The following is a 25,853-nucleotide window of genomic DNA, read 5'->3' as shown; positions in this document are numbered from 1 at the left end:
ATGTTATTAGTATGTGGTTGTGTATCTGTCTTCCCAGATAGGTGGCAAATTCCTTAGAAGGCAGGGGCCAGTTCATAGTCAACATTGTAATCTGTAACATCTTACGGAAAAACCCGAATGAACTTTTTGGCCAACCCAATACTTAACGTAGTCCCTGGTACATAGTAGATATTTAACAACTATGGGGAAAGGAATAATTTTGTCTGACTGGGCAGTGGGAACCAGTGAAGAGTTTCAGGCAGGGCAGTGACATGATAAGGTTATCACTGTAGGTAGGTGACACACGTCATCATTTGGATTGGAGGCAGAGAAGGGGCTATTGCTGAGTTCATGCTACAGAGGAGGAGTGCCAGACTAAAGCAATGGCGGTGAGTATGGAGAGGAGAAGACAGACTGGAGAGTTACTGAGGATGTGAATTCAGCAGTATTTGGTAATTTCTTAGATGTAGAGAATGAACGTTTCTGGCTTGGGTAATGGTGGTGCCACCAGTAGATTCAGTGCAAAGAGGAGAAGCGAGTTTGGGGTGGAAGATGAGCTCCACTTTGGACATGCTAAGGTTGTGTCCATGTGATCTTCAGGAGGATGTGTGAGACCAGAGCCCAGGTCGGCGGTCAGGAGTGAAGATCAGGGGATCACAGCGTGTAGGTGGAGCTTGAAAGCCTGACGGTAGATGTCATCACTCGGGAGAGGACATGCAGTGAAACAGGGAGTGGACTAAGGAGGGAACCCTGACACTTTCCAAGGGAGTGGAAAATGAGAAGCCCATGAGAGAGATGAAAAAGGAACAGCTGGGGAGACTGGAAAAAAATCAGGACAGTGTGGTGCCACAGAAGCCAAGAGAGGAAAGAGTTCAGGAGAGAGGGAGAGGGAGTGGTTGACACTCTTGAGGCAGGTAAGGAAGTAGTGGTAGAGGATAGCTCAGTGCTACAGCCAGGGTGTGGTCGGTGGTGGAAGAGTGGCAGGTGGTGAGCCTAGAAAGGCCAGTTGGTCCCTCATCCAAAAAGGCCTTGGTCACCCAGCTGTGGAGTTAAGACTTCATTCTGTAGCTAATGGGGAGTCATCAAGAGGTTTCAAAAAGGAGTGACCTGGTCAGATCGGGGTGCTCTAGAAAAATCAGGCTGAGGCAGTGTGGAGGATGCTGTGGAGGAATAGGACTGGAGGCAGGGCTCCTTGGCGTGGAATAAAGTGGCACTTAGGCAGTGGAGGTATGGACTGTCTTCCAGGACTTTTAGTAGGTAAAATTGGCAGGCATTGAAAACGGTAGCTAACACTCACTGAGCTTTTATTATGTGCCAGGCGCTACTCTCAGTGCTTATGTGAATTATCTCACGTAATTCTCACAACCAATCTATGGGGTAGATAACATTATTGACCTCATTTTATGCCTGAGGAAACTGAGATACAGAGAGATAAAGCAACTTGTGGAGGATCATGGAGCGGGTAAACCACAGAGCCTAGATTTAAGTCCAGGTGGTTGGTTCTAACCCACTCTAACCTGTTTCTCTGAATGCCACTCTTAACTTCTAGATTGTTTTGCCTTGATTAGATGTGGGGAGTGAGGGTGTTAGGATTAGGTTCAGCTGTGAGCTATCAGACATCCAAAATAACAGTGGATTAAACAGGATAGAAATTCATTTCTCTTTCATTAAAGAAAGAAATTCATTAAACCCTAGAAGGCTTAATGGCCTGTCATCTCCACAGTGTGACACTTGTCCCCATGGTACAAGATAGAGCTTTAGTCATCACGTTCATGTTCTAAGCAGCAAAATGCTGGGTAGAGAGAAGGAAAGAACAGATACTTGGGACAACTGGTAGTCTCTGCTATAAGAGAAGTTCCAGAACTCTGCCATGGGTGATTGCAAGGAGGATGGGGTTACCAGGAGTTGAGATAGAGAGTACAGGAAACCTGTTGGACCTTTATTATTTTTGTTTGTTTACCCAGGGTCTTTCCCTTCCCTTGGAAACAAAACCCTATTTTTTCAGGGGGAGTGCTGCTCCTCTCCTGTCCAGCCATGGAGTTCTAGTTGGTGTTTCCATTCCAAGTACCCTATCATCTCCCCAGTCTCAGTTGATTTGATTGGTTGGCATATGGGCATGTGATCTAGATCAGAACAATCAGAATCCTTCGCTTCAATTTTTTTTAAACCAACTTAAATGGGGGAAAGTATTGTGTCCCACTTTTGTGGCACAGCTTGGAGATGTGTGGCCAGGACCTATTGGTGGCCCTTTTACAACTCCAGGGAGGAAGCTTGTCTGAGAAAATGCAGTCAGCATGCAGGATGAGCTGTAAATTCCTATTAGTGTTCAAGTCTCTGGTCTTGTCCTTGAGGCCCATCCACATCCTTGCCCTTTGTATGATTATGTGAGACTTCCAATAAATTCCTTCTCGTGTTCAAGTCAAAGTTGTGTTTCTGTCACTTGCAACCAATAAAGTCCTGATTAAAGCTGTATTCTAAAAGTTAATTCTGGAATCAATGTAGATGTGCTTAGGGTTTGTGGGGGGGTGTCATAGTAAATAGTAACCAGAAGCAGAAAGATAATTTATGAGACTGTTTTAATAGTCTACATGAGAAACAATGAGAATCTGAACTAAGGGGATGTCAGTGGGTACTGTAGCTCCTGGCCAGTCTTGCCATGTCTCTTCTACACCTTGAATCAGTTGCCCATATCTACATATTGATCATCTCTACCTGGATGGAATGCAACAGGTTGCTGTTCATTTTGAGCATGTTTTCCTCTGTATCCTTGGACATAGGTATAATAGCTGCTTAAAAACTCCTCTCTGTTAATTCCAACATCTACGTCATCTTGGGGGCTAGTCTTCATTGATTACCTTTTTTCTTCGGTATGGGTCACATTTTTCTGTTTCTGATATGCCCAGTCATTTGGATTTGTCAGAGGACATGTTGTAGAGAATCTGGATTCCATTGTGTCCCTCTGAAGAGTATTGATTTTTTTGTTTTAGCAGGTGGTCAACTTGACAGAACTCAAACTCCATACTCAATTTCCCCTGCAGTAAGTACCAGCTGAAATTTCTATTTAGTTCTTTTAGTTTTATCTGAGCTATTTGGAGACTGCCCTGTGCGTGCATGGTTCAGAGGTTGGCCAGAGAGTTGGACAGAGTTTATACACAGAATTTAGGGCTCCACCTGTCAAGATCTCTCCATTCCAGTATTTTACCTCCATAGGCTCCAGCTGCTGAAATCCTGAATTCTGTCTTCCGGTAAAGACTCAGTTTTACCACCTATCCGGTGACTGATTGGGGCCTGCTCTGTGGCTAAAAGCCTTAAAAATTGGGAATCTCACCTAGTTCTAATCCTATCCTTTAACTGTAGTTTCTTTTCCAGTTTCTGCATGCTTCAGGTTGTTTGTCAGTACTTTCAGGTAGTTGTTTTTAAATATTTTGTCCAGAGTATATTGTTATATCTGAAGGAAAGGCGGCTTGATAGAAGCTACTCGGTCATTTACTGGAAGCCAGAACCTGCCTGGTCACTACTGTATAACCTGTGGCCAGTGTAGCAAGACTCTTCTAGTCAGGTAATAAGAAATTATACCCAGATTATAACCAGATTTTAGCTCTCAATGATGTGACTTGAAAAAGGCAGTTTTATAACCAGATAAGCTAAATGTGATGAAGTTTCAGGATGACAGGTTTGGAGGTATGAGAAGCTTGATAAGCCCCCACCTGGGCTTTCCCATGAGCTAAAATGAGTTCACTCTGGACAGGCAGGGTCCTGCTGCCACAAACCTGAGTGCCTGTTTCCATAAGGAGATTCACTTTTTAAATATCCCCTGTCCTGATATCTCTTAGTCACCTCATCTTTAAAAAAATTATCTGAGTTTATTGTAATAAATGTAACTTCTATATAATTCATAGATCAGAATGAGAGGCCAAGGCCCCTACCCAGTCCTCTGCCAGATCTAGTATCTGGGTTGGAGAAGAGTGGATAAATTGCAAAACTTTTTAGCAGGTTGAATGGTTGGGGATTGGTGACAAAGTATATGAGGTGGAATTAGAGGGTAGAGTTAAGGATGACTTCCGAATTTCTGCCTTGGGCAAGTAATAGAGATTGTAAATGCATGTTATACTTCCAATAAGCTTGGAAAGGGAAAGATCAGATGGCAGCTGGAAGGTCTCATAAGATTGTGGTAGGATTTTTTTTTTTTTTTTATAAATTTATTTATTTATTTTTGGCTGTGTTGGGTCTTCGTTTCTGTGCGAGGGCTTTCTCTAGTTGCGGCAAGCGGGGGCCACTCTTCATCGCGGTGCACGGGCCTCTCCCATTGCGGAGCACAGGCTCCAGATGCGCAGGCTCAGTAGTTGTGGCTCACGGGCCCAGTTGCTCGGCGGCATGTGGGATCTTCCCAGACCAGGGCTCGAACCCATGTCCCCTGCACTGGCAGGCAGATTCTCAACCACTGCACCACCAGGGAAGCCCTGTGGTAGGATTTTTTTAAAGATAGTAGGGACTTGAGAATGTTTACAGCTAATGGGGCAGGAGCTAGGAGACAGAGAAGGTTGAAGATACAGGAGAGAGAGGTGATGACTGAGGCATGAGATTTCTGAGAAAGGAAGGGATGAGATCCAAAACTCCAATAGAGGAGCTGATGTTAGACATAAGGGTAGTGGGGCACTTCAATCTCTAAAACAGGAGATGTATTCCCTCCTCTGGATCTTTAAAAATCTCAGGCTTTCCCATGTACTGGACATAAGAGAGTATATGAAGGTTGGTTGGACAGTAATGGATCTCGCAAGAATTGGTTGACTGTGGTACTTTCTTTTGCTTACTCACTTTACCTAGACCAGGAAGTGACTAGAATTCATATCCTTAGTTCTATTTTTCCTGTTAACAAAGAGTTTATTCTGTGTACTGAGAATGTTGGGAGCAGGAATAGGTATTGGGCTTGAGGATAGTGATGAAGATTTGGAAGAGCTATTGTGAGAAGTGAGAGCAGGAACTGACTGAAGTTTTGTGGGAGGATTTCCAGGTGGTATTGGATTGAAAAACCACCAAAATGAGAGTGTACTGATCATTATACCCATGATATTTTCATTATCAGTTCTTAGAATACACGGCATAAGATAGAAAAGACAATCCTTGTGTGGATTCAGAGCTGATATCTTGGGGGGCAAGATTTGATGAGAGTATTGGTCAGAGAGGTAGAAGCGATTGATTGTGAGATATAGAGTAAAAAACAAGGAAATGGGAAGCCATGCTGGGAGGAAAATGGATGGATCAAGGAAGTCCTGATAAGGTTGAAGAGTTAGTGCAGTGGGGATAAGAGAGAGAATGAGCTGGAGAGACAGGAGTAAACTAAAGTTCACTGTTCAAAGAATTCTAGGTGATCACAAAGTTCAGGGTATGACCATGAAAGAAGGTCATTGGAGACAAGATGATCAAGGGAGTGACAGGCCAGGGTGTTGGATGAGTAAAAACATGGAACTTGAAATTACTTTAGGTAATGGAAAAACTTAGGAGTGGAAAAGAAGAAATTAATTGGGATGCCATAACCCTCAATGAATATAAGGGAGTGAACAGAGTTCAGAAGCTGACACAGCAAGAAGGCTGTGATGTACCTTACAGAGAAAATGCATGCATTGGATAAGCTTCATTCAGGTGTGAGTTAGTGATGTTGACTGTGAGTTCAATTTATTGATTTAACAATACGGTACATCCAGAAAAGGGAAGAGGAAATTTGCTGACCTATATGTGACGCCACTCCAGAAATCACTAAAATACCATTTGTGTGCGATGAAGCTATGGCAAAGATGGAAAAGCAGCTAAATTTGTAGGTTCATAAGATGACAGCCAAACTTTACAAAGGATAGTAAACGACATTTTTGTGAGGCTGAGAGCCAAAGAAATTTAAGGTCATGTTACCTGGGTCAGGAAAATGTTAGACCCTTCTTGGTATTATAAAGAAACAGTGCAGGGACTTCCCTGGTGACACAGTGGTTAGGAACCCACCTGCCAATGCAGGGTACACGGGCTCGAGACCTGGTCCGGGAAGATCCCACATGCTGCGGAGCAGCTAAGCTCCTGTGCCCCAACTACTGAGCCTGTGCTCTAGAGCCCGTGAGCCACAAATACTGAGCCCGTGTGCCACAACTACCAAAGCCCATGTGCCTAGAGCCCGTGCTCCACCACAAGAGAAGCCACTGCAATGAGAAGACCGTGCACTGCAATGAAGAGTAGCCCCCACTTGTCGCAACTAGAGAAAGCCCACGTGCAGCAATGAAGATCCAATGCAGTGATAAATAAATAAATAATTTTTTTTAAAAAACAGTGCATATAATTATTTTAAGAAATATAAAATAAGGTGTCTTTAAACAGAAACACAAGTGAAACAAGGTTATATGTTGATTGGTTGATGAGAATGTGACCAGGGGCTTGCAGGAAACTTACCCTGTCTGTCTGCTAGGAGCAGTGACTCAGCATTTGCTAGTTCACTGCTCAAGGTAATTTTATTAAACATGACTACCATGTATAACAAGAATTGACGTGTATATGTGTATGTGTGTGTGTTGGAGTATTTTAATGCAAATTTCAGACATCCTAACATTTCCTTTGTAAATATTTCAGTATGTATCTCCAGCACAGTGGTTCTCCAAGTGTGATGTGGTCTAGGGACCCTGAAGACACCTGGCACCTGAGACGCATTCAAAGTTCTGGGAAATCCTCCTTTTTCCCACTACATATCTCCATAAGGTTGGATTTTCTTCATACACATCAACCAAAATAACCACAATCATAACACAATGATGAAGCAAATACGAGAGTCTAGCTGTCTTGTATTATGGCAGACATTACAGGGATTTTCAAAAATATAAAATATTTCTAAATTAGTTTTTGTTTTGGAAAATAGTTATTTTAATAAAATATGTTGTTTATGTTAACATGTGGGTTTATTATTATTTAATGAATTACTAAATGTTTTTAGATATTTTAAGTTTTGATTTTGAATATAGTAAACATTGGTAGATCTATAACCTATATAAGCAAAAGTCTTTAGGGTCTAAAAACATAGTAGTGATCTTTTTTTTTTTTTTAGTAGGATCTTTTTTTACCATGTGCATGTAATTTTATTTTAAACTGTATTATAAAAAAGCTGTCAGAATTTTAAAAAGAAGCACTAGTGCACTTCCTTTGAGCACATGTTTGCAAAACTTGCCAAAAGGAAAAGGAATTTTTAAACTACTCCAGCTATGCATGAAAAGGAACTAGCACAGAATGATTCTAGTAATTAAAGTCACCAAGGCTACTTTTTGAAACTCTGGAAATCCCACAGTAGCTTTTTAAAGAAACCTTTTTGTTTTTATTTATTTTTTTAAAACATTTTAATGCTACATTTTATATACTTTTATTTATTATTATTATTTCCTGGCCACGAGGCATGTGGGATCTTAGTTCCCTGACCAAAGATTGAACCCACGCCCCCTGCATTGGAAGCCTGGAGTCTTAACCACTGGACCACCAGCGAAGTCCCCCTTTTTGTTTTCAAATAATTATGGCCTCACAGGAAGTTGCAGAAGCAGTGCTGAGAGGCTCAAGTGCCTGTCACCAAGCTTCCCCCAATGACAGTATCTTATGTAATTACCATAAAATATCAAGTCCAGGAAATTGATATTGGTACAGTATTGTTAACTGGACTACAGACCATATTCAGTTGTCATCACTTTTTACACGCATTCATTTTCATGAGTGCATGTAGCTCTATACAGTTTTACCCCATGTATAGATTTGTGTAACAACCACCACAGTCAAGATATAAAACTGTTCAGGGCTTCCCTGGTGGCGCAGTGGTTGAGAGTCCGCCTGCGGATGCAGGGGGCACGGGTTCGTGCCCCGGTCCGGGAGGATCCCACATGCCGCGGAGCAGCTGGGCCCATGAGCCATGGCCGCTGAGCCTGCGCGTCCGAAGCCTGTGCTCCACAACGGGAGAGGCCACAACAGTGAGAGGCCCGCGTACCGCAAAAAAAAAAAAAAGATCTTGGGGGGGAGCTGTGAGACAGGTGTCATGGAAACCAAGGAAAGATAGTATCTAGAAGGAGGGAGATAATGCAAAAGAAGGTCATTCAATGGCTAGTTTCTCCTGACAAAAGACTCATTTCATCTCTTAGCGTCTAATGAGACTGAAGGGAAAAAGGAAGGGAGAAAACCCATAATCTTAAATGAAGGCTATCAGACACAAAATTATTTAAAAGCTTGCTTTTGGCTATAGCCCTCAGACTGATCTGAATGCCCAGGTCTCCCATCTCTTCCAAATAGGGAAAATACATACTTCCCAAATAAGGAAAAGCCAATGTCACACAAATTGAAATAAAATATCGGGCATGCATCATTTTGTGAAATAAAAATTTAGACAACTTCAAGTTTATATGACATAGAGAAGGACTAGGGGCGGGAAGAAAAAGGAATGAATTAGAGGATTTCAAAGCAGTGGTCTATACTGAACCCCCGAGCTAACTCCAGTGAAAAGGAAGGCCCTGGTAGGTGTAGCATTTATTTATTTTTCTTTTTACTCTACCTGGTCCCAGAAAGAAATTATGACAGCATAAACTTTATTTGGGTAAATCATTCAACAAGTGTTTATAGGGTAAAATTGAGAAAAGGTGAGCAGAAAGAGTAATATTTTAATCTAGGATAAATGAGTAGGCAGATTCCCTCCAAGGGTAGATTTAGAGAAGGTTACAAAGGAGGCTACAAACCTGCAAGAGTCAGAGAATGTTGGGCGCCCCTGTGGCTTTGGGGGCCTGACTGGAGCTACCTCCTGCCCAGGCAGGCGGGAGGGGTCCCCTTTGGCTCCAGAGAGATGGAGGTGGCTGCCAGGCGCCCAGAAGTGCCCCAGAGGGATGCAAGGAGTGGGCCTCTTGAGCCTTTGCTCCTGGCCAGTTCTCAGCTAAAGGGTCCAAGGCAGAGGAACTCTCCCAGCCTCCTTCTGGCCATGAGGGTTAAGGAGCTGAGGCTTAAGGCACACCTGGACTGCTGGGGGTGGGGGAGGGGTGGAGGCAGAGCACAGGAGACTGTGCTCCACCCCCTCCACCTAGAGAGACTGTGGCTGAGGTGGATTGTAAGGTCAGTTGTGGAGTCATGGACAGAGCAGGAGGAAGAACCAGGGAGGAGCTTAAGGGGGGCGATTCTGGAAGGAGAAGCGCTTCAAGGCAGGTTCTGAGTGCGGCAGCCCAGGGAAGCCTGCAGTGGGCTTCTTGCAGTGCCTGGCTCCTAGCCCTCCCTCAGTGCCTCAGCCTGGGGGACCCCCCCTTTGTTTCTATTGAACAGGCTAGCGTAATTAGAGCCTCAACACCCCTCTCCTCTTGGGACCACACAGCCCAGGGTTCTGTGTGAAACTTCTGGGTCTGCAGTTCCTACCAGGCTTTCTGTCGATCTAGATGTGAGTCCCAACCATCATGCCCTGTCCCCCTCTCCCCGCCTCCTCTACCCACACAGCTTCCTGTTCCTCTCTTCCACACACCATCCCCCGCACAGCACACCCTGTCCTCTCACCCCTAGTTCCTTCCTAACAAACTCCCTCAGGTCTGCATTCATTTCACTCCACACCCTGACTTAAATGAAATCATCCCCCTACCAACCTTGTCCTGTTCACAAGGATAGGAACTAATGATATATCTACAAAGAACATGGGACCCTCAAGGACTGAGGTCATTTCAGTCATTTTTAAAAATCATCTCCAATCTGAAGCCATGAAATGGGGCAGGATCAGGTGTCCAGGAAGGTGTCTCCCCTATTAATGCCCTCAGTTCTGAAAGGCTATGTGGGCTTTCTGGCTTTCTAATTCCCCTGTTTTCACATGCCCTGGCATCCAGATTGCTTTTCATCTTTCCCTGGTGATTCCCATTTCTTAGGTCAGAGGGAGGTTAGCTGGGAGTCCTTGGGCTTCTGGTGTCCCCTAGCATGTAGCTAGGGTAAGGCTTGGGCCGTGCCAAGCCTCCTGGTACTGAACTCTCATAAGTAGCTGCTTTCTCTGTAATTGGAGAGGAGCCAGAGGGTAGTGTCAACCCAAAGGTCAGTCTTGTTGTTGCTACCAGGTGGTGTCCAGAAGCAGTAGTAGCAGCAATCTAGGGAATCTGCACAGGGAAGGGAGAGCCACCCCTTTCCAAAGTGAACAGGAATGGAGCCCCTGAAATACCCATTTCTCATTTTTGCTCCCAGCCCTGTCCTGTCATCAGATTTCTCAAGGTGCATTAGCTAAGAAAGCATTGGGGCATTATTAACTAGTGGGTGCAAATTTGACTCTGTGATATAGGAGGAAGGTCAGTTGTGATAAGGGACTCTTTGCGAGATAGCTCCTTTCAGCTTCTCTTTTCCTCATCTTAAAATGAGGTTGATAAACCACCACTTCACAGTATGAGCTTCCCCCATTTATAGTTTCTATATGTAGTTTTCTTATTATTTTCCTTCTATGTTCCTAAAAGTAATATCACACATAGAGACAGTAAACTTGATGATTATATATATTAATTGACATAAAAATCCACAACATAGTTTGGTGAAAAAATACACAGAATAGAAAAGCACTTACATTTGATCACTTTTATCTATTATCTATCTAGGTACACAGGAATAGGGAAATATCGAGAAGGACATTTATCCAAGGACTGACAATGGTTATACAAGGATGGAGAGTTTCAGGTAATTTTTACTTTAGTTTTGTATTTTCATTCATTTTTTGAAGGTTTAACAATGACTTATACTCCTTTCACAAAAAGAATAAAGTCATCAAGGAAATAGACACACACACAGAATAGATCCTTAGGCAGATGGAGGGGGGAGCAGGGACAGAGGTCAGGCTGTCCTCTCCATTTTGCTGGTATTCACAACCTCTTCTTCCCCAATGAAAGTCACTTTGTGGATTAATTCATGCACCTAGAATCCTCCCCCACCCCCTCCCCTGTTTTCCCCATCACCAGTCTCTGAATACAGTTAAGGGTTCACTTAGGGCAGGGTCTAGCTCCTTACTGTGGCTCAGAGAGGTCACTGTGTTCACCAGGGACCTCTTTCGACTTCTTCTCCTCTGTGTGTGTCAGATCCTGCAGGGTGATGATCACATTCTCAAACACCTGGGCCTTGTTGCTCTCATTGTCACAGGTTTCCTTTGAGTGGTCCTCATCACCACAGTATGAACAGCGGACTGTATATTTTCTCTTCCTGCCTCTACGTATATCTCCAGGACCATCATTCTTATATGCAGAACCACCACTGGTAGAAGGAGATTGAGCCTGAGAACTGTTTAGGGAATTGATGATCAGTATTTGAGCCTGAAGTCTGGCCCTGACTCTGAGGGGAGGGGCACCTATGGATGTAAGTGGAGGGTTCTGAGACTCCACCAGGATCACATACTCATCTGAGTCATTGAGGGTATCATCTACCTCTATCACGTCGCAATCAGCAGTGCTGATGGCTATTGGCTGGGAGCCCTGAAATGCCACAGGGCTTGCTGCCCTCTCCATGATTAGCTCAGATCTTTTGGGCCGCTTCCGTTTCATAAAAGTGTCATCCCAATCCTCTTCCTCCCTTATCATCTTGATTAACTCCAGGAAATTGGGAAGCCGCTCCAGATCATTTGCATACATCCTGAGAAGATGCTTCAGCCTGAAGCGCAGGTCCCCATTCAACTCAGCCCCTAAAAGGAGCTGATGCAGGCGAGTCTGGTTTGTACCTTTCTCAGCTATGATCCCTGCCTGAATAGCATTCTGGAGCTGCATCTCTAAATGGATCACATAAAGGGAGGTTTTCTCCCCTTGTGCCTGCAAAGTGTTAAAAAATTTACCATGGGCAGTGACACTGCTTTCAGAATCCCCAAACACCAATTTCATGGTGCGCAAGAAATCTGCCACACTTAGGTTGGGGTTGGCCGCCTGCAGCAAACGCATGACCTCCCGCGCGGGGCCCCTAAGGGTTTTCATCAAGCGCTTGAGTTTTTCCTCCTCAGACATATTCCAATCTGGCAGGGCCCCATTGACTTGGATCAGCCAGTTTTCAAAGGTTTCTTCCCCTTGGGCTGGCACCACCCTCCCCGAGAACAACTTCATGTTTCTTTCTGCCATATTGACCCTTAAAGGACCAAGACTCCTCCCTAGGGACTTCAATATGGAATGGGCCCAAGGTGGCAAGGGTGTGTTCTGCCGCCGGCTATTACCCACACGTGCAATGATGCTAGCCATGATGGACGATGATCGTCTATCTGAATATAACAAAATGCTCAGGCTTTTTAGAAAAGCCTAATCTGCAGGAGAAATCCCCAAAGCAAAGTTCCTGGGCTCTGCCTTCCTTCTATCTCAGTAGGAACTGTAAAGAAAAGGGGGTGGGAAAGGTCAGTAAGGTAGTAGACTGCAGGAAAGCAGTCTGCGGTCGCTTTCTTTACCTTCCTGAACGCCCTGAGGTACATTTTCCATTTGTCCACTGCCTGGAAAATATCCTGCAGGAAACCGGCAATTACAACCTTCAGGAGCTAATGGGTGTCCCCATGCTAGCAGGGTGCTTTTCAGAGCTACAACCATCCCCTCCTGCCAGGCCTCCACGTGGGAGAGCAACTGTTGCTTAGAATTCTAGGTGAAATAGTCAGTGTGTGGAGCCGATATTGGGCTCTCAAAATAGAGTGCAATGGTCTAAGTCTCACAGATTTGTGGTAGCAAGTAAGATCTCCATTAAATTCATGGTCTCACGTCTCAACCACATCCCCTTCTCAAAGTTTGCCCTGTTATTTCTCAAGATTCTTATATGAGCTCAGAAACAAGTGCGGGCTTTCATTTCACGTTCAGTCTCTGCAACAGGTGCCTCCGTGAGAAAGCTCGATTCCGAGGTAGGTCTACCTCTGTCCATATGAGGTTGCAGATCCCAGTCCTCAGGACCATCACGGAGGGCAGGGCAGGGAAGGGAAGAAGCAGTCTCACCCCTCATCCTGCTCCCTCGACCTCTCCTCCGCTGTAGCCAGACGGAAAATTCCCTCTCCCACCTTGTGAATACAAGCCAAAGCGACTTCCCCACACCCCACTCCGGGAAATCGTTGGCCTACCAGCTCCGCAATCAGCCGCACAGAATTCAAGTTCGGATTCGGCTTTGATGGCCTGCCACGGAGAAAGGGAATGGGAGTTGGACACGCACACCCACATATCCCTCACCAGGAAGGACCAGGAGATGCAAAGAGGATTCAAGGCAGACAGCTTGCGATTCCCCCCACCCTTCCCGCCCCATTACTACCCCCTGAAAACGCCCTCCCGCCAATCCTGGCAAATCCTACCCATTCGGCAGCATCCAGTGGAACCCACCTCCTTCCTCAGCGCAGCGGGGCCGCGGCAGTGCTCCTTCCCCTGCCTCGCAGTCCCCGATTCCGCAAACGGGGAGCCGCCCAGTCCTGATGGGGCTTTACTCTCTCCTCTCTCCGGGCCTGGCAATCGCGCCCCTTTTCTTTACCTGTGTTGGGCTGGTGGACAGCCCATGCTCCGGCGTGGACAGCTGTGGATGCCGCCTGCCGGTCACCGTGGCCCTGCAGGGGAAAAAGATGACGCCTCCTAAGCAGCCAAGTGACCCGGAGCCGCCAGACAGAGCCGCTTCGCCCAGCTAAGGGTAGCCGAGTCGAGGCAGCGCGGTTCCCAAGGCAGCAGCGGCCGCCCCCGCCCACCCGCTGAGCCCTCCCAGCAGCCGCCGCTTCTTTTAGCCTCTGCCCATTGAGACAAAAGAGCAAGATGAGTCGGGCGGCGCGGCCAATCAACGGGGCGAGGGGGCGGCCTCCCCGCGCAGCCTCCTGCCCGAGGCCATTGCTAGCAAAAGGGGGGAGACGGTCGGCTGGGGCTGCGGCACACAGGCGCGGGAGCCGGTGCGGTGTCAAGTCCAGCTCGGACTCTCGGACTGGGCCGATTTGCATTTTACCCGTGAGTTTGCTGCTTCCCCCTCGCTTCCTTTCTCCTTCTCCCCTTACACCTCTGTGGTCCTCCGCGCTCTGAGACCGGATGCCTTCAACACGAGGTGGGACAGAAATCAAGTGAACAATAAGAGTTCCTCACCTTTGTATAGGGGGAAGGGATGAAAATCATTTACTGAGCGCTTTCTGCGTGCAAACGCGCTTGCACGGACATCTCTATTCGTCTCAGCAGCCTTGTGAAGGAGTAGCAGTATGCCCATTTAACAGAGAGGGGACTTAAGCATCCAGTCACTATGGTTAGGAAATGCAGAGCTACGAGCTCACACCCAAGTCGACTTGACTGATTTCAAAGGCTGCCCCTTGTAAACACTCCTCTCTACTCTCAGATTGAGGGTTAGTTGAGAAAAGCCAAAGCCAAAGTGGAGATGGGAAGGCCCACTTGGAACTACTATATAGAACTGGTGAGCAAGGACTATCATCTCCATTTTGCAGATGAGGAAACAGTCATAGAAAGGTTAGGCGTCTTGCCCGACATCATACAGCAAGTAAGTATCAGCATCCGGTTTTACACCCAAGTCTGTTCTCCAGATGCCAACGATTTGCCCCGCTTAGCTGCCTTGGCGGCATTTTTAAGCGGGTGGTCTTAAACCAGCTCAACAGCAGTCTTGGTGTGCTGGTAGTGCTGAGAGAGGGCTTGGGGAGGCAGTGGGAAGAGGGCAGTGGGGAAGAGGTAGGGAACTTTTATGGTACCTATTGTACAGAAGAGGAAACTGAGGCACTTTTCTTTCTCATTTTTACACTACAACAAGCTGCCTGCTTTTTCTTTAAGTAAAAAGTTATTTTTACATCTTATGACCCCCAAAGGAGATAAGACTCAGGTGAAATGACTTGCCTGAAATTACAAGGTGAAGCCAAAGCTTGCATCCCGTCTCCCTGACACCAGAATCCATGCTGTTAACCAAAGTATGGGTACAAGGCTGGCTGCCTCAGAATCATTTTGAAAAGCTTGTTAGAAATGTAGATTCCTAAGCTCTACCTCTGGGGGATTCGGATTTACTAGGACTAGGGCTGGGGAGGATGATTTATATTTTTAACCAGTGCTGTAGTTAATTCTGAGGTGTAGAGAGGTTTGTGAACAACTGCTGGAGACACCACGTTATGCTGGTGGTAATAAGTAAATGGGGCTGTGGCCAATGTATCTGTCTATACCATATCTGTCGTGAAATGTAACTCCAGAGCAGAGTTTCCTATCTAGGGTCCTTCCTGAAATTGTTTGCAAAGAGTAGAAGTTGGACTCTGTATATTCTTCTGAGTCTTAGCTTTGTAGATTTTCAAATGAGTTTGTGGCCCAGAAATGGTTAAGGACCACTCCCCTACAATCTTTCTTCCTAACATTTTCTCTCTCAACTTGTACTTGAGGAAGAAGTGTGAGAAATGAAACACAATTTGACCTAACCCCCGAACTACAGCTCTCTGCCGCTGATAATAGCTCTTTCATTTCTTGGCTTGAGGACACGTTGCTAGGTTGCCCTTCTGTGAGCTCTTGAGAGGACCTCTCCTTTGCTGGATTTGGCATCACTGGCCCCAGAGAAGGAGCAACTCCATGGAAACGGCATGCAGGGCTGTCCAGAGTGAATGGGCTGTGAAATCAGTGGCAGAGAAATCTGTACCATTTTCCATGATTTCTGGTTCTTGAAGAGCAGGTCTTACTTCCCTTAGGTAGATTGTGGTTAGGAGGCCCCTTTCAGGGCTTGTTCTTGACTCCTGATGCATTGAAGCAAGTGAACAATCTGATACCCTTCGACTGCTGTTGGGTTGTCTTCAACCTGCATACTTCACCTTCTCCTTTCTGCTTTCTTATTGACTACCTCAATACCTAGAGTTCCTTGGAGTAAACAATGAACATTTGGAGATGAAGCACCTTCCATCTGAGGACTGTGGGCTTGTTCGTGGATGGAAGAGTGTGGGGAGTTGGAGGGTGGAGGGTGTAGGAAGTAAAGAGAAGACTCGCTTCACACAATCAGGGGTGATGCTAGCAGCAGCTCTAGGGTTTCCTTCAGACTCTTGCTTCTGCTCCCCAATATCATGACATCTGACCCTGGGTCTCTTGCAGATTCTTGTTCTGTGTTTAAATTGGCTTCATCGCCAAAGTAGGTGATCTGCAGTTGGACCTGGTGGGTGTGGGATCAAACAGGACAAAGAATAGATCTTATAGCTCTGACAAAAAATAGTGGAAGGAAACAGATTGTGTACAGGTGCCTGGATTGGGCCATTAGAACAAAGTGAGGGTCTCTTCCTGCAAGACTGGGAGGGGGATTTGCTAAGCTAGCTCCTATTAGATATAGGGCATCCCTGATCTCTGGCCTCGTGTGTGGGAGTGTGTTCTAATTCATGGCTCTAATGAGACCACATTTTCCAATTTCGACAAAGAAACCTAAAAAGCCTGAAGGTTAGAGAGGTAAAGCTATTAGTTGAAGCAACAATAGCTGCCCTTGGCTGCCTGGCTCCTCTGTGCCAGGAACTTTCCATCTGTTATCTTATTTAAGTTTCTCAGCAACACTGTTGAGACAGGCATTGTTATCCCATTTTGCAAAGCCCATGAAGGACGCTTCTCTGTTGTCTTACAAACAAGAAATGAAAAAAAAAATCTTCCTTCATTTTATTTTTTATCAATATTTTTTAATTGAAGTATAGTTGATTTACCATGGTGTGTTAATTTCTGCTGTACAGCAAAGTAATTCAGTTATACATATATATGCATTCTTTTTTATATATTCTTTTCCATGATGGTTTATCATAGGATATTGAATATAGTTCTCTGTGCTGTACAGTAGCACCTTGTTGTGTATCCATTCTATATATAAAAGCTCACATCTGCTCACCCCAACCTCCCACGCCATCCCTCTCCCAATCCCCACCCCCTTGACAACCACCAATCTGTTCTCTATGTCCGTAATTCTGTTTCAGTTTCACAGATAGGTTCATTTCAAACAAACAATTCAGAATGTACTCTGCAGATGGCCCAGTGCATTAGACTGATTTCAGCCTTTAAAACAATGTTGTTGTAATCTTACTTATATTACTGGGATCTCTTTTTTTTTTTTTTTTTTTTTTTGCGGTACGCGGACCTCTCACTGTTGTGGCCTCTCCCGTTGCGGAGGCTCCGGACGCGCAGGCTCAGCGGCCATGGCTCACGGGCCCAGCCGCTCCGCGGCACGTGGGATCTTCCCGGACTGGGGCACGAACCCTTGTCCCCTGCATTGGCAGGCGGACTCTCAACCACTGTGCCACCAGGGAAACCCTGGGATCTCATTTTTAAAAATCAAGCTACTAATATAATTTATGGACCAACTTGTATACCGGGTAATGCACTAAGCATTTTATATACTTCATAACATGAAACCTTCATGACAATCATTTTACAGATAAGGATACTGAGGCTCAGAGAGTGGAAGAGATTTGGCAAGGGTCATAAAGCTAGGAAGTGGCACAGAGAAATTCAAACCCGGGGCTGTCTGACTCCAGAGGCTGTATCTTTATGCTATAACGCACTGCAGTGGGGAAAACAAGGCCCTCATTTTACATCAGCTTGTCTCTGTCACCCACAGATCTCTCTTCTTCCCACAGCCTGTATCCAGAGCCAGGTACCACTCATGTTTTAGGCATCTGTGCCTTAGGCCTCTTCCTCAGCCTAGAACTCCTGCTGTCACTCCTCCACCTAACAAGTGCCTGCTCACTGGTTAAGGATCAAGTCAGCTGCCCCTCCTCAGAGAAATTTTTGGCTGCTTCCTATCCTAGGTGAAATAAATTGCTCTTACGTTTTGCTCTGACCTTGATTAGTGTACGCTTTATTTTACCTCCCAGTATAGTTTAGCTCATGGTTGACCTGTCTCCCCCACTAGATTCCCAAGCCCTCGAGGGCAGGTACCAAGTCCTGTTCACCTCTGGCTCCACAGTGACTTACCTACAGTGATTTCGTAGATGATCAATATGTGTTTGTGAGCTGGCCAAAGGAATGGCTGAAGGATGCCGGAATGAACAGAGAAATGTAGGGCTGGATCTTGGCGCAGTCATGCAAGCTGTGCATCTGGGCTAGACTGGCCAGGGGAGTCTAGAATCCCCTTGGCTCACTTTACTAGGCTGTAAACATAGGAGACACATTATGGGGTCCAGGGGGTAACTGCTGTAGGCTGACTCCAGACTCATTCTGTGGCCTCTATTTAGAAATTCTTGTTTAAGGGACCAGGCTGTCCTGGATGGTTTATATAACACCTTTGCATTCACAGAAGAAAGGTCTTCCTTGCCTCTCATGTGAACACAAGATACCACTTCATCTTGTTCTGAGTATCCTGCAGGAGTGTCTGCAGCATCCTCACAGACGATGAGGTCGGGAAGCATCTTTTGTAAAAAAAATATTGTTTACTGAGGCCACCATGCCATGGATGGTCAACCACTTTATCTCATTTTATTTTGTTGATCTTTGCAACAACCTTTTGAGGGAGGTCTGTTGTCCTTAGTTTGTAGCTGAAGAAACTGAGACTGAGGAAGTGTCTTGCCTAAGGTCACACAACTAAGCAAGTGGTGGAGGGAGAATTCAGGCTCAGGTCTGTCTGCCCCCAAAGGCTGGCATTTTAACGGAAAAACACATGGGAGTAAAGTAGACTCCCCCTCCCCCATAAAACAGGAAGAATTAGATTTATAAAATGATGACAGATATTTAAGGTAAATTGTTTCTAAATTATTGTTCAGCTTTAATCCCTGAAAATGACTGGCAAAAATGGCAGAAGGAACCAGTGATGGAAAAAGCACAATTCCTCTATCAAATACTGGCCTGATTTCCCCCACATCAGCCGCCTGCCACATGCACAGTACGAGGATGCCTAGAGAGCATTCCTCCCTGTCTGCTGATTTTACACTCCAAGATGCATTACACTCCAAGATGTCAATATATTTCTAAAGGTCACACAAGAAGTTGATAAGAGAACTGGCACTGAGAATTCTGGTCTGCCAAATTCTAGCCCAGTTTTCTTTCTGCTAAGTCAGCTCTCCCTATACAGTCAATCAACACATGTTTACAGGTTACTCAGGAAAATGTGGGGAGGAAGTGGAACATTACTGCACTCTGAGATAGAAGAGGGGACAAACGTTTCCCTCACCGCCTGACCTTACGTAGGTGCAGGTAAAACTTGGGGAAGAAATCCTTGGTAGGAATGCTGGGTAATATCAGGCGCCCCTGTGGCTTTGAGGGCCTGACTGGAGCTACCTCCTGCCCAGGCAGGCGGGAGGGGTCCCGTTTGGCTCCAGAGAGATGGAGGTGGCTGCCAGGCGCCCAGAAGTGCCCCAGAGGGATGCAAGGAGTGGGCCTCTTGAGCCTTTGCTCCTGGCCAGTTCTCAGCTAAAGGGTCCAAGGCAGAGGAACTCTCCCAGCCTCCTTCTGGCCATGAGGGTTAAGGAGCTGAGGCTTAAGGCACACCTGGACTGCTGGGGGTGGGGGAGGGGTGGAGGCAGAGCACAGGAGACTGTGCTCCACCCGCTCCACCTAGAGAGACTGTGGCTGAGGTGGATTGTAAGGTCAGTTGTGGAGTCATGGACAGAGCAGGAGGAAGAACCAGGGAGGAGCTTAAGGGGGGCGATTCTGGAAGGAGAAGCGCTTCAAGGCAGGTTCTGAGTGCGGCAGCCCAGGGAAGCCTGCAGTGGGCTTCTTGCAGTGCCTGGCTCCTAGCCCTCCCTCAGTGCCTCAGCCTGGGGGACCCCCCCTTTGTTTCTATTGAACAGGCTAGCGTAATTAGAGCCTCAACACCCCTCTCCTCTTGGGACCACACAGCCCAGGGTTCTGTGTGAAACTTCTGGGTCTGCAGTTCCTACCAGGCTTTCTGTCGATCTAGATGTGAGTCCCCTGCCCGACCATCATGCCTGTCCCCCACTCCCCGCCTCCCCTACCCACACAGCTTCCTGTTTCTCTCCTCCACACACCATCCCCCGTACATCACACCCGGTCCTCTCACCCCTAGTTCCTTCCTGACAAACTCCCTCAGGTTCTCAGACCTGCAGTGAACATTCATTTCTTCTTTATCCCAAATTTCCTTCATGGACCCTGGCTCCCCAGTTACCTTTCATACAACTCCATCTGCTCCCAGACCATTCTAGGGTAGGAGCAGTATTCTGGAATCCTTGAATGGCCTCTTCCATCTAGTCTAGTGGTTCTGAACCAGGGGCAATTTTACCTCCTCCCTACCCACCGGGGACATATGGCAATGTTTTCAGATATTTTTGTCTGTCAGAGCTGGGCAAGTCACAACTTGTGCTACTGGCATCCAGTGAGTAGAGACCAGGATGCTGATAAACATTGCACGATGCACAGGGCAGGCACCTACGACAAAGAATTATCTCGCCCCAAATGTCAGTAGCATGTACGCTGAGAACCCCTGCACTGTTATATAGCTACAGATCTACAAGGTTAAGCTTGGAAACTGTCAGATACGGAGCCTTTTCATGCTAAACTTCCAGGAACAGCTAATCTTTCTGTTCCTCAACTGGGAGAGGGGGGCGGGGTGTTGCCATGAAACAGCTACCACATTGTCAGGAATCTGCAGAAAGAGAGGCAAGGAGATTCCCCGCTCCCTCAATTTACTACCAACTTTTAGAGAAAGTACTGGACTACAACTTTTGAATGCCTTTCTGTCTCTACAAGATAGTGCCACTTTTTGGAAAGAGAATAGCAACTTATTATTTTAACAGTTTATCAAATGCAAGATTTCATGTGGTGAATGCAGTAACGTTTCGGAGCCCTCCTTTCCCAATTTTATTTTCTTCAACCTTCAACCTTCTTTGAATATGGGAGTATTTGCTGGATCAGAAAAACACTGTAGAGGTGTCTCTGTTCAGCAAAACTCACTGCCTTTGTTTTAATTTAAAGTGGATGAATTCTTTCTTAAGAATGCCCTTGTTTCTCAGAAACTGCCCCCCCAAGTTGCTTGTTCCCTTAGAGCTGAGTTTCTTGGAACTCTGTTTCTAACTAAGCAGTGAAAATGCTCACTAACAGATTTCATTGGTCAGTCTAACCTCTTTTTTTTTCCACTCTTGCCAGTCTCTTCCCTCTGCACCCAGTTATCTTCAGCATGGGGGAACAGAACCACTCTCCTGGGAAGGAGCTTCAGCACTGGACACGAACAGAGTCTCCGGGAAAGAGAAGCTGGCACTCCCAGGCCTACGCCCTTGGGGCCGTTTCCAACTTTATGTCTACTTTTCTGACCTTTCCTATCTATAAGGTTGTGTTCCGGCAACAGATCCATGCTGTGGCGGTGTCACAGGCTGTGCGGCAGCTTTGGCATGAAGGCCCTCAATATTTCTACCGGGGAATCTACCCGCCTCTTCTCTCCAAGACGTTGCAAGGGACTCTGCTGTTTGGGACTTATGATAGCCTGCTGTATTGTCTCTCCCCTGTTGGGCCACACTCCCTGGGACACCGCTGGGCTGCAGGGCTCATGTCTGGTGTAGTGGAGGCTGTGGCACTCAGCCCCTTTGAAAGGGTGCAAAATGTGCTCCAGGATGGTCGCAAGCAAGCTCGCTTTCCCAGCACCTTCAGCATTCTCAAGGAATTCCACTCTTATGGGCTTTGGGGGCGGCTGTCGCTGGGTTACTATCGCGGTTTCTGGCCTGTCCTTCTCAGGAACAGCCTGGGGAGTGCTCTGTATTTCTCCTTCAAGGATCCCATTCAGGATAGCTTGGCAGAGCAAGGCCTGCCCCATTGGGTTCCTGCCTTGGTGTCTGGGAGTGTCAATGGAACAATCACCTGCCTAGTTCTGTATCCTCTGATTGTGCTAGTTGCCAATATGCAGTCCCATATTGGCTGGCAGAGCATGCCAAGCCTGTGGGCCTCTGCCCAGGACGTGTGGGACACTCGGGGCCGAAAGGTGTTGCTGATCTACCGTGGAGGTTCCCTGGTCATCCTAAGGTCCAGCGTGACATGGGGCATCACTACTGCTATCCATGACTTCCTCCAGAGGAGGTATCGTTCCAGGAAAGAGCTGAAAGACTGACTAGCTGCAGGCAGTGTGGCCATGGCAACTTGTTATTCTAAGCTTTCCTGGGTTGGTTTAAATAGCTTACTTCTTTAGCTTGGTCACCTAATACAACTATTCTTTAGCATCTTTCAACTGTCATTGCACTCGAGAAGTTCCCAACTACCAGCCTATTGGGCAAAGACAAAGCCAACAGTGTTCCTTGGTTAGCAAAAGAAATTCACCCCGGTCTATCCACAGCTTCAACAGGCTCAGACCCAGGAAGCCTTTAAGTAACTGGTAACCCACATGAAATGTCATTCCTTTAAGGAATTCACTGACTCTAAAAGATATGAATAAGAGGAAACTCTAAAAGGTGACCTTAATTAGGCACTGTGAGTTCTGGGACCCCTCCAGTTGTCCTCTGGACCAAACTGAGTGGAGGACCAGGAATTCCAATTTCAGAGAACTAAGCTTGACTCTTAGGATGGGGATTCCATAGACTTTCTCAGATGGCTACATTTTCATGACATTGTTCACTACTCCTGCCACCACCACTCTCACTTCTCAAGGCTATGGGTACTAGTTTCAGGGTAGCAGTTATGGCTGGAAATCCTGAGTTAGACTTGCCTCAACTGATCATGTGCCACAAGAACTGAGGGCAGTGGGAAGAAGTGTGGTCCCTGGATGGATGGGAAGAATAGACTTTGAGGGAATAGGTTTAGTTGCATGCAGAATAGATAATTCTACTATAGGTTGATTGGTGTTAAATGCTGGGACATTTTTGATAGCAAGGCAATAACATTGCCTAGAAACCACTTGAGGTTCCCTAAGAAATCTGGAACTGGAATGACTATATCTCTTCATAAATAATTGCATATTTTATTGCTGTGGATAAATATAGTTACTGTGACATAAGTTAAAGATCTGAAATTATAGCCTGTCATTCAGAGCCATTCAAAATATGGTCCTCATAAAACTTGTAGCATTTTATCACACCATTCCCACTTACATAGATCCTATATCCTAGCCAAACTGGACTATTGTTCCCTCCCCAAACATGCCACTAGCTTTCCCATGGCCATGCTTTGGCCCACACTATTTTCTCCACCTGCAATACCCATTCTCCACATGCCAGTCTGCCAAAATCCTTCTGTTTTCTCAAAGCCCAGCTCAGATGCCACCTTCTCTAAGGAGCCTTTTCTGATTATCCCTAACTGAATGTGATTGCCCCTAACTGAATGTGACATTAGTCTCGTGTGATGCCCCTCTCCAATATTCATATGTGGCACTGATTCCATTATGTCACTGATTTCATGTGGGCTGTGTTCTTGATGTTCTTCAATACCTCCTACTAGACTGTAAAACTCCTTGAAAGCAGGGATTCTTGTACACATTTTTAAATCTCCCATTGTGCTTAGGTGCTCAATAATGTTGGCTGAATTATTGAATTGATTATCAAGCTGTGATATGGTCTTTATCCTCAGGGTGCTGTCCCTTGTACATGAAGATAATGTTATTGATTCACTGTCATTAAGACCTGCCTTTGGGGTGTGGTTTTTGCTTTATTAGTGGATTTAGTTTTGTGCTAATGATAATGATGCTGCTGCAGATGATAATAGTAACAACAGTAATTAAAGATGACTTTCAACTGGGACATTTGATGAGTTTGTGTTATTGGTGACATGTTTGTTGTTGACAGCACTGTAGGATCTGAAATTTCACAGAGACATTGCCTAATGGTCCGATTCATTTTAACTCTGGAATTTTGAGGATTTCCAAGATGACATATGTTGCAGTTTTTCCCTTATAGATGGTATCATGTAATGATCTCCACTTGCACCTCCTTACCAAACCAAAATTGCCATTTATAATGATCTGACTGTAGATCCTAGCTGTGGGGATTCCTCACTGAATATCAAAGAAATTAAAGACACAGCTATAAGCAATATGAGATCAGAAAGCATTTGCCAGCAAGGTCAACAGAAAATGGCTGGTCCAGAATCGCTGCAGATGAGTTCCCATGTCTGATCCCTGTGCAGACTTAGATGGGGTGGGACAGTACTCTGCTTGCAGATTCAAGTATGGGGAACACAGAGTTTGTACAAGGGAAGGAAAAGTAGAAGAGCAGCTATTTCTATTTAAAGGCTAGCTTTCAGAATGAAAAAAAGTATTTACAAAAATCATTACTTAGCTAATGGCTTTGGTTTTTAAGCTGAAAAGAAGGGGATAAACTCTCGTACTCCCCCACTTTTCTTATTCAAGAGATGCATTTACTTCCAAGTACACTGTCCATTTCCACTTATGTCACTGTGTCAGTCCATGTGTCAGTTCTTCATTTAAAATTCTTATTTAGAAATAATTTTGAACTTCTAGAAAAGTTGCCAGCATAAGTAGAGTTTAAAGAATACCCATAAACCATTTGCTTTATTATTTGAGAACTCATTCTCTGTCTACACACACATGGTAGTTTTTCCTGAACTATCTGAGTTGTAATTTTTAATATTTCTAGATTCAGTATTTGTAGATTCAAATTCTTTTAAAAAGACTAAGAGCTTTATCTCTATGACACTGGCACAGTTATTACAGAATATTAGAAAATGAAAACTCATGGCATATTTTAAAGCTACATTAGTGATAATTGTTTAAATTTACTATATTTGCCTTTTTAAATACTTTACATTATGTGTGTTAATACTTGAAGCTATGCAATTATAAACATGAATTTACAACTAAATCATGTTATAATTGAAATAGTTTATTTTTACAGATTGATTCATATAAAAGCCTAGGTAAAATTCTAAAATTATATAGACCAATCAACTTTCCCCATTTAAATCTTCTAAGTAAAATTTAAGAGTGTAATGGTTTTCTAGTAATTTTAAATATCAATATTTAGTTTTGTGGTGTTAATATTATATTTTCTGACATTTAAAAAATGGCGTTTGGACTTGAGATCAATAAAATAAAGAGGTAATAAAAACCTACGTCTGTTTAAAACTTATAAAATATAGAAGTTGACACTAAAGCTACTTGGTACAGAAAGTTGAAAGAAAAAGAATAAAAATCCCTGTCTGAGCTCTGTGTATTTTTGTCTAAATATAAACTACATCAGCTTCCTAACGCTCAAGGTGAAATAATGAGTAACTAATGTATTAAAACTATTATCATAAGTATATGGTTTATGAAGATTTAATTTTGCTTTTAACATTTAGTTTTAAACATTAAACAGCATTATAATTTAACAATGTGTTTGGGATAACTGCATATAGTGTAGTATATTAAAGTTAATAAAATAATGTTGTATAGGAGATAAAAAACATGATAACTCAGGAAAAAAGTGAAAAGTTTTCCTAAAAGAATAAGGTAAAAAATACTGTATTTCCCTATTCTGTTTACTCTCCAACTTCTCTGTTTCTTTCATACCAACTTCCTTTTCCTCAAATCTTCAACACCTCCTCCCCCAACCTCAGTCCCATTTCATGACCTTACTTTCTATTTCATTAGGAAAAGAGAAGCATTCAGAAGAGAACTGCCAGTTAAAAGAACATTTATAAAGCTATTGCCCATGTAATGACCATCCAAGACAAGAAATGCAACATCTTGATAACCCCCACCCCTAGTCCTCCTGCATTCCAGGCCCCTCACTGATGACCTTCCTCCACCCATCCTAGAGATAACTCCTATCCTGACTATTATGATATCATTTTGTTACTTTTCTTTATAGATTTATCTTCTTGTTACCAGAAGGGGGACACCTTCAAGGGCCTGAGAGTGGGCTCTTGTCTAACACTCAGAAATGAATTGTCCGAGGAGACACATATACTGACAAAGCAAAAGACTTTACTGGGGAGGAGCACCTGGGCAGCAGGGTAAGGAAACACAGGAGAACTGCTCTGCCACATGGCTCGCAGTCTCAGGGTTTATGGTGGTGGGGTTAGTTTCCGGGTTGTCTCTGGCCAGTCATCTTG

At 45.0% G+C, this 25,853-nt stretch overlaps 3 protein-coding genes across 6 annotated transcripts in view; 2 read left to right on the top strand and 1 right to left on the bottom strand.

Annotated features, from left to right (window-relative positions):
• LOC307180778 (thymosin beta-15C) overlaps positions 1-25,853 on the top strand; it is a 59,366-nt gene that overhangs the window by 15,152 nt on the left and 18,361 nt on the right. Inside the window, exons 3-5 of one of the 4 annotated variants that reach the window (XM_079911234.1) lie at positions 2,967-3,016; positions 6,586-6,711; positions 10,575-10,653. In XM_079911234.1, the coding sequence (XP_079767360.1) occupies positions 10,640-10,653 (14 nt within the window). In that variant the 5' untranslated portion in view covers positions 2,967-3,016; positions 6,586-6,711; positions 10,575-10,639. Of the gene's footprint in view, positions 1-2,966; positions 4,017-6,585; positions 6,712-10,574; positions 10,654-13,837; positions 13,893-25,743; positions 25,755-25,853 lie in introns of those variants that run through there. The other 3 variants (XR_013825782.1, XM_079911236.1, XM_079911237.1) reach the window with 3 other exon arrangements.
• Positions 10,699-13,790, bottom strand: ZCCHC18 (zinc finger CCHC-type containing 18). The gene is made up of 2 exons (XM_079911232.1): positions 13,290-13,790; positions 10,699-13,088 (listed from the first exon to the last, which is right to left on the bottom strand). Exon 2 carries the CDS (start codon positions 12,183-12,185, stop codon positions 10,977-10,979), a length of 1,209 nt encoding a protein of 402 aa, XP_079767358.1. The 5' UTR covers positions 12,186-13,088; positions 13,290-13,790; the 3' UTR covers positions 10,699-10,976.
• SLC25A53 (solute carrier family 25 member 53) lies at positions 13,799-23,561 on the top strand. Its single transcript, XM_079911233.1, has 2 exons — positions 13,799-13,892; positions 20,970-23,561. The coding sequence occupies exon 2, from the start codon at positions 21,001-21,003 to the stop codon at positions 21,919-21,921; it is 921 nt and encodes a 306-aa protein (XP_079767359.1). The 5' UTR covers positions 13,799-13,892; positions 20,970-21,000; the 3' UTR covers positions 21,922-23,561.

This window comes from Stenella coeruleoalba, assembly GCF_951394435.1.
Source record: "Stenella coeruleoalba genome assembly, chromosome: X".
NCBI lineage: Eukaryota > Metazoa > Chordata > Mammalia > Artiodactyla > Delphinidae > Stenella > Stenella coeruleoalba.
This window is presented reverse-complemented; position numbering and strand designations above follow the sequence as displayed.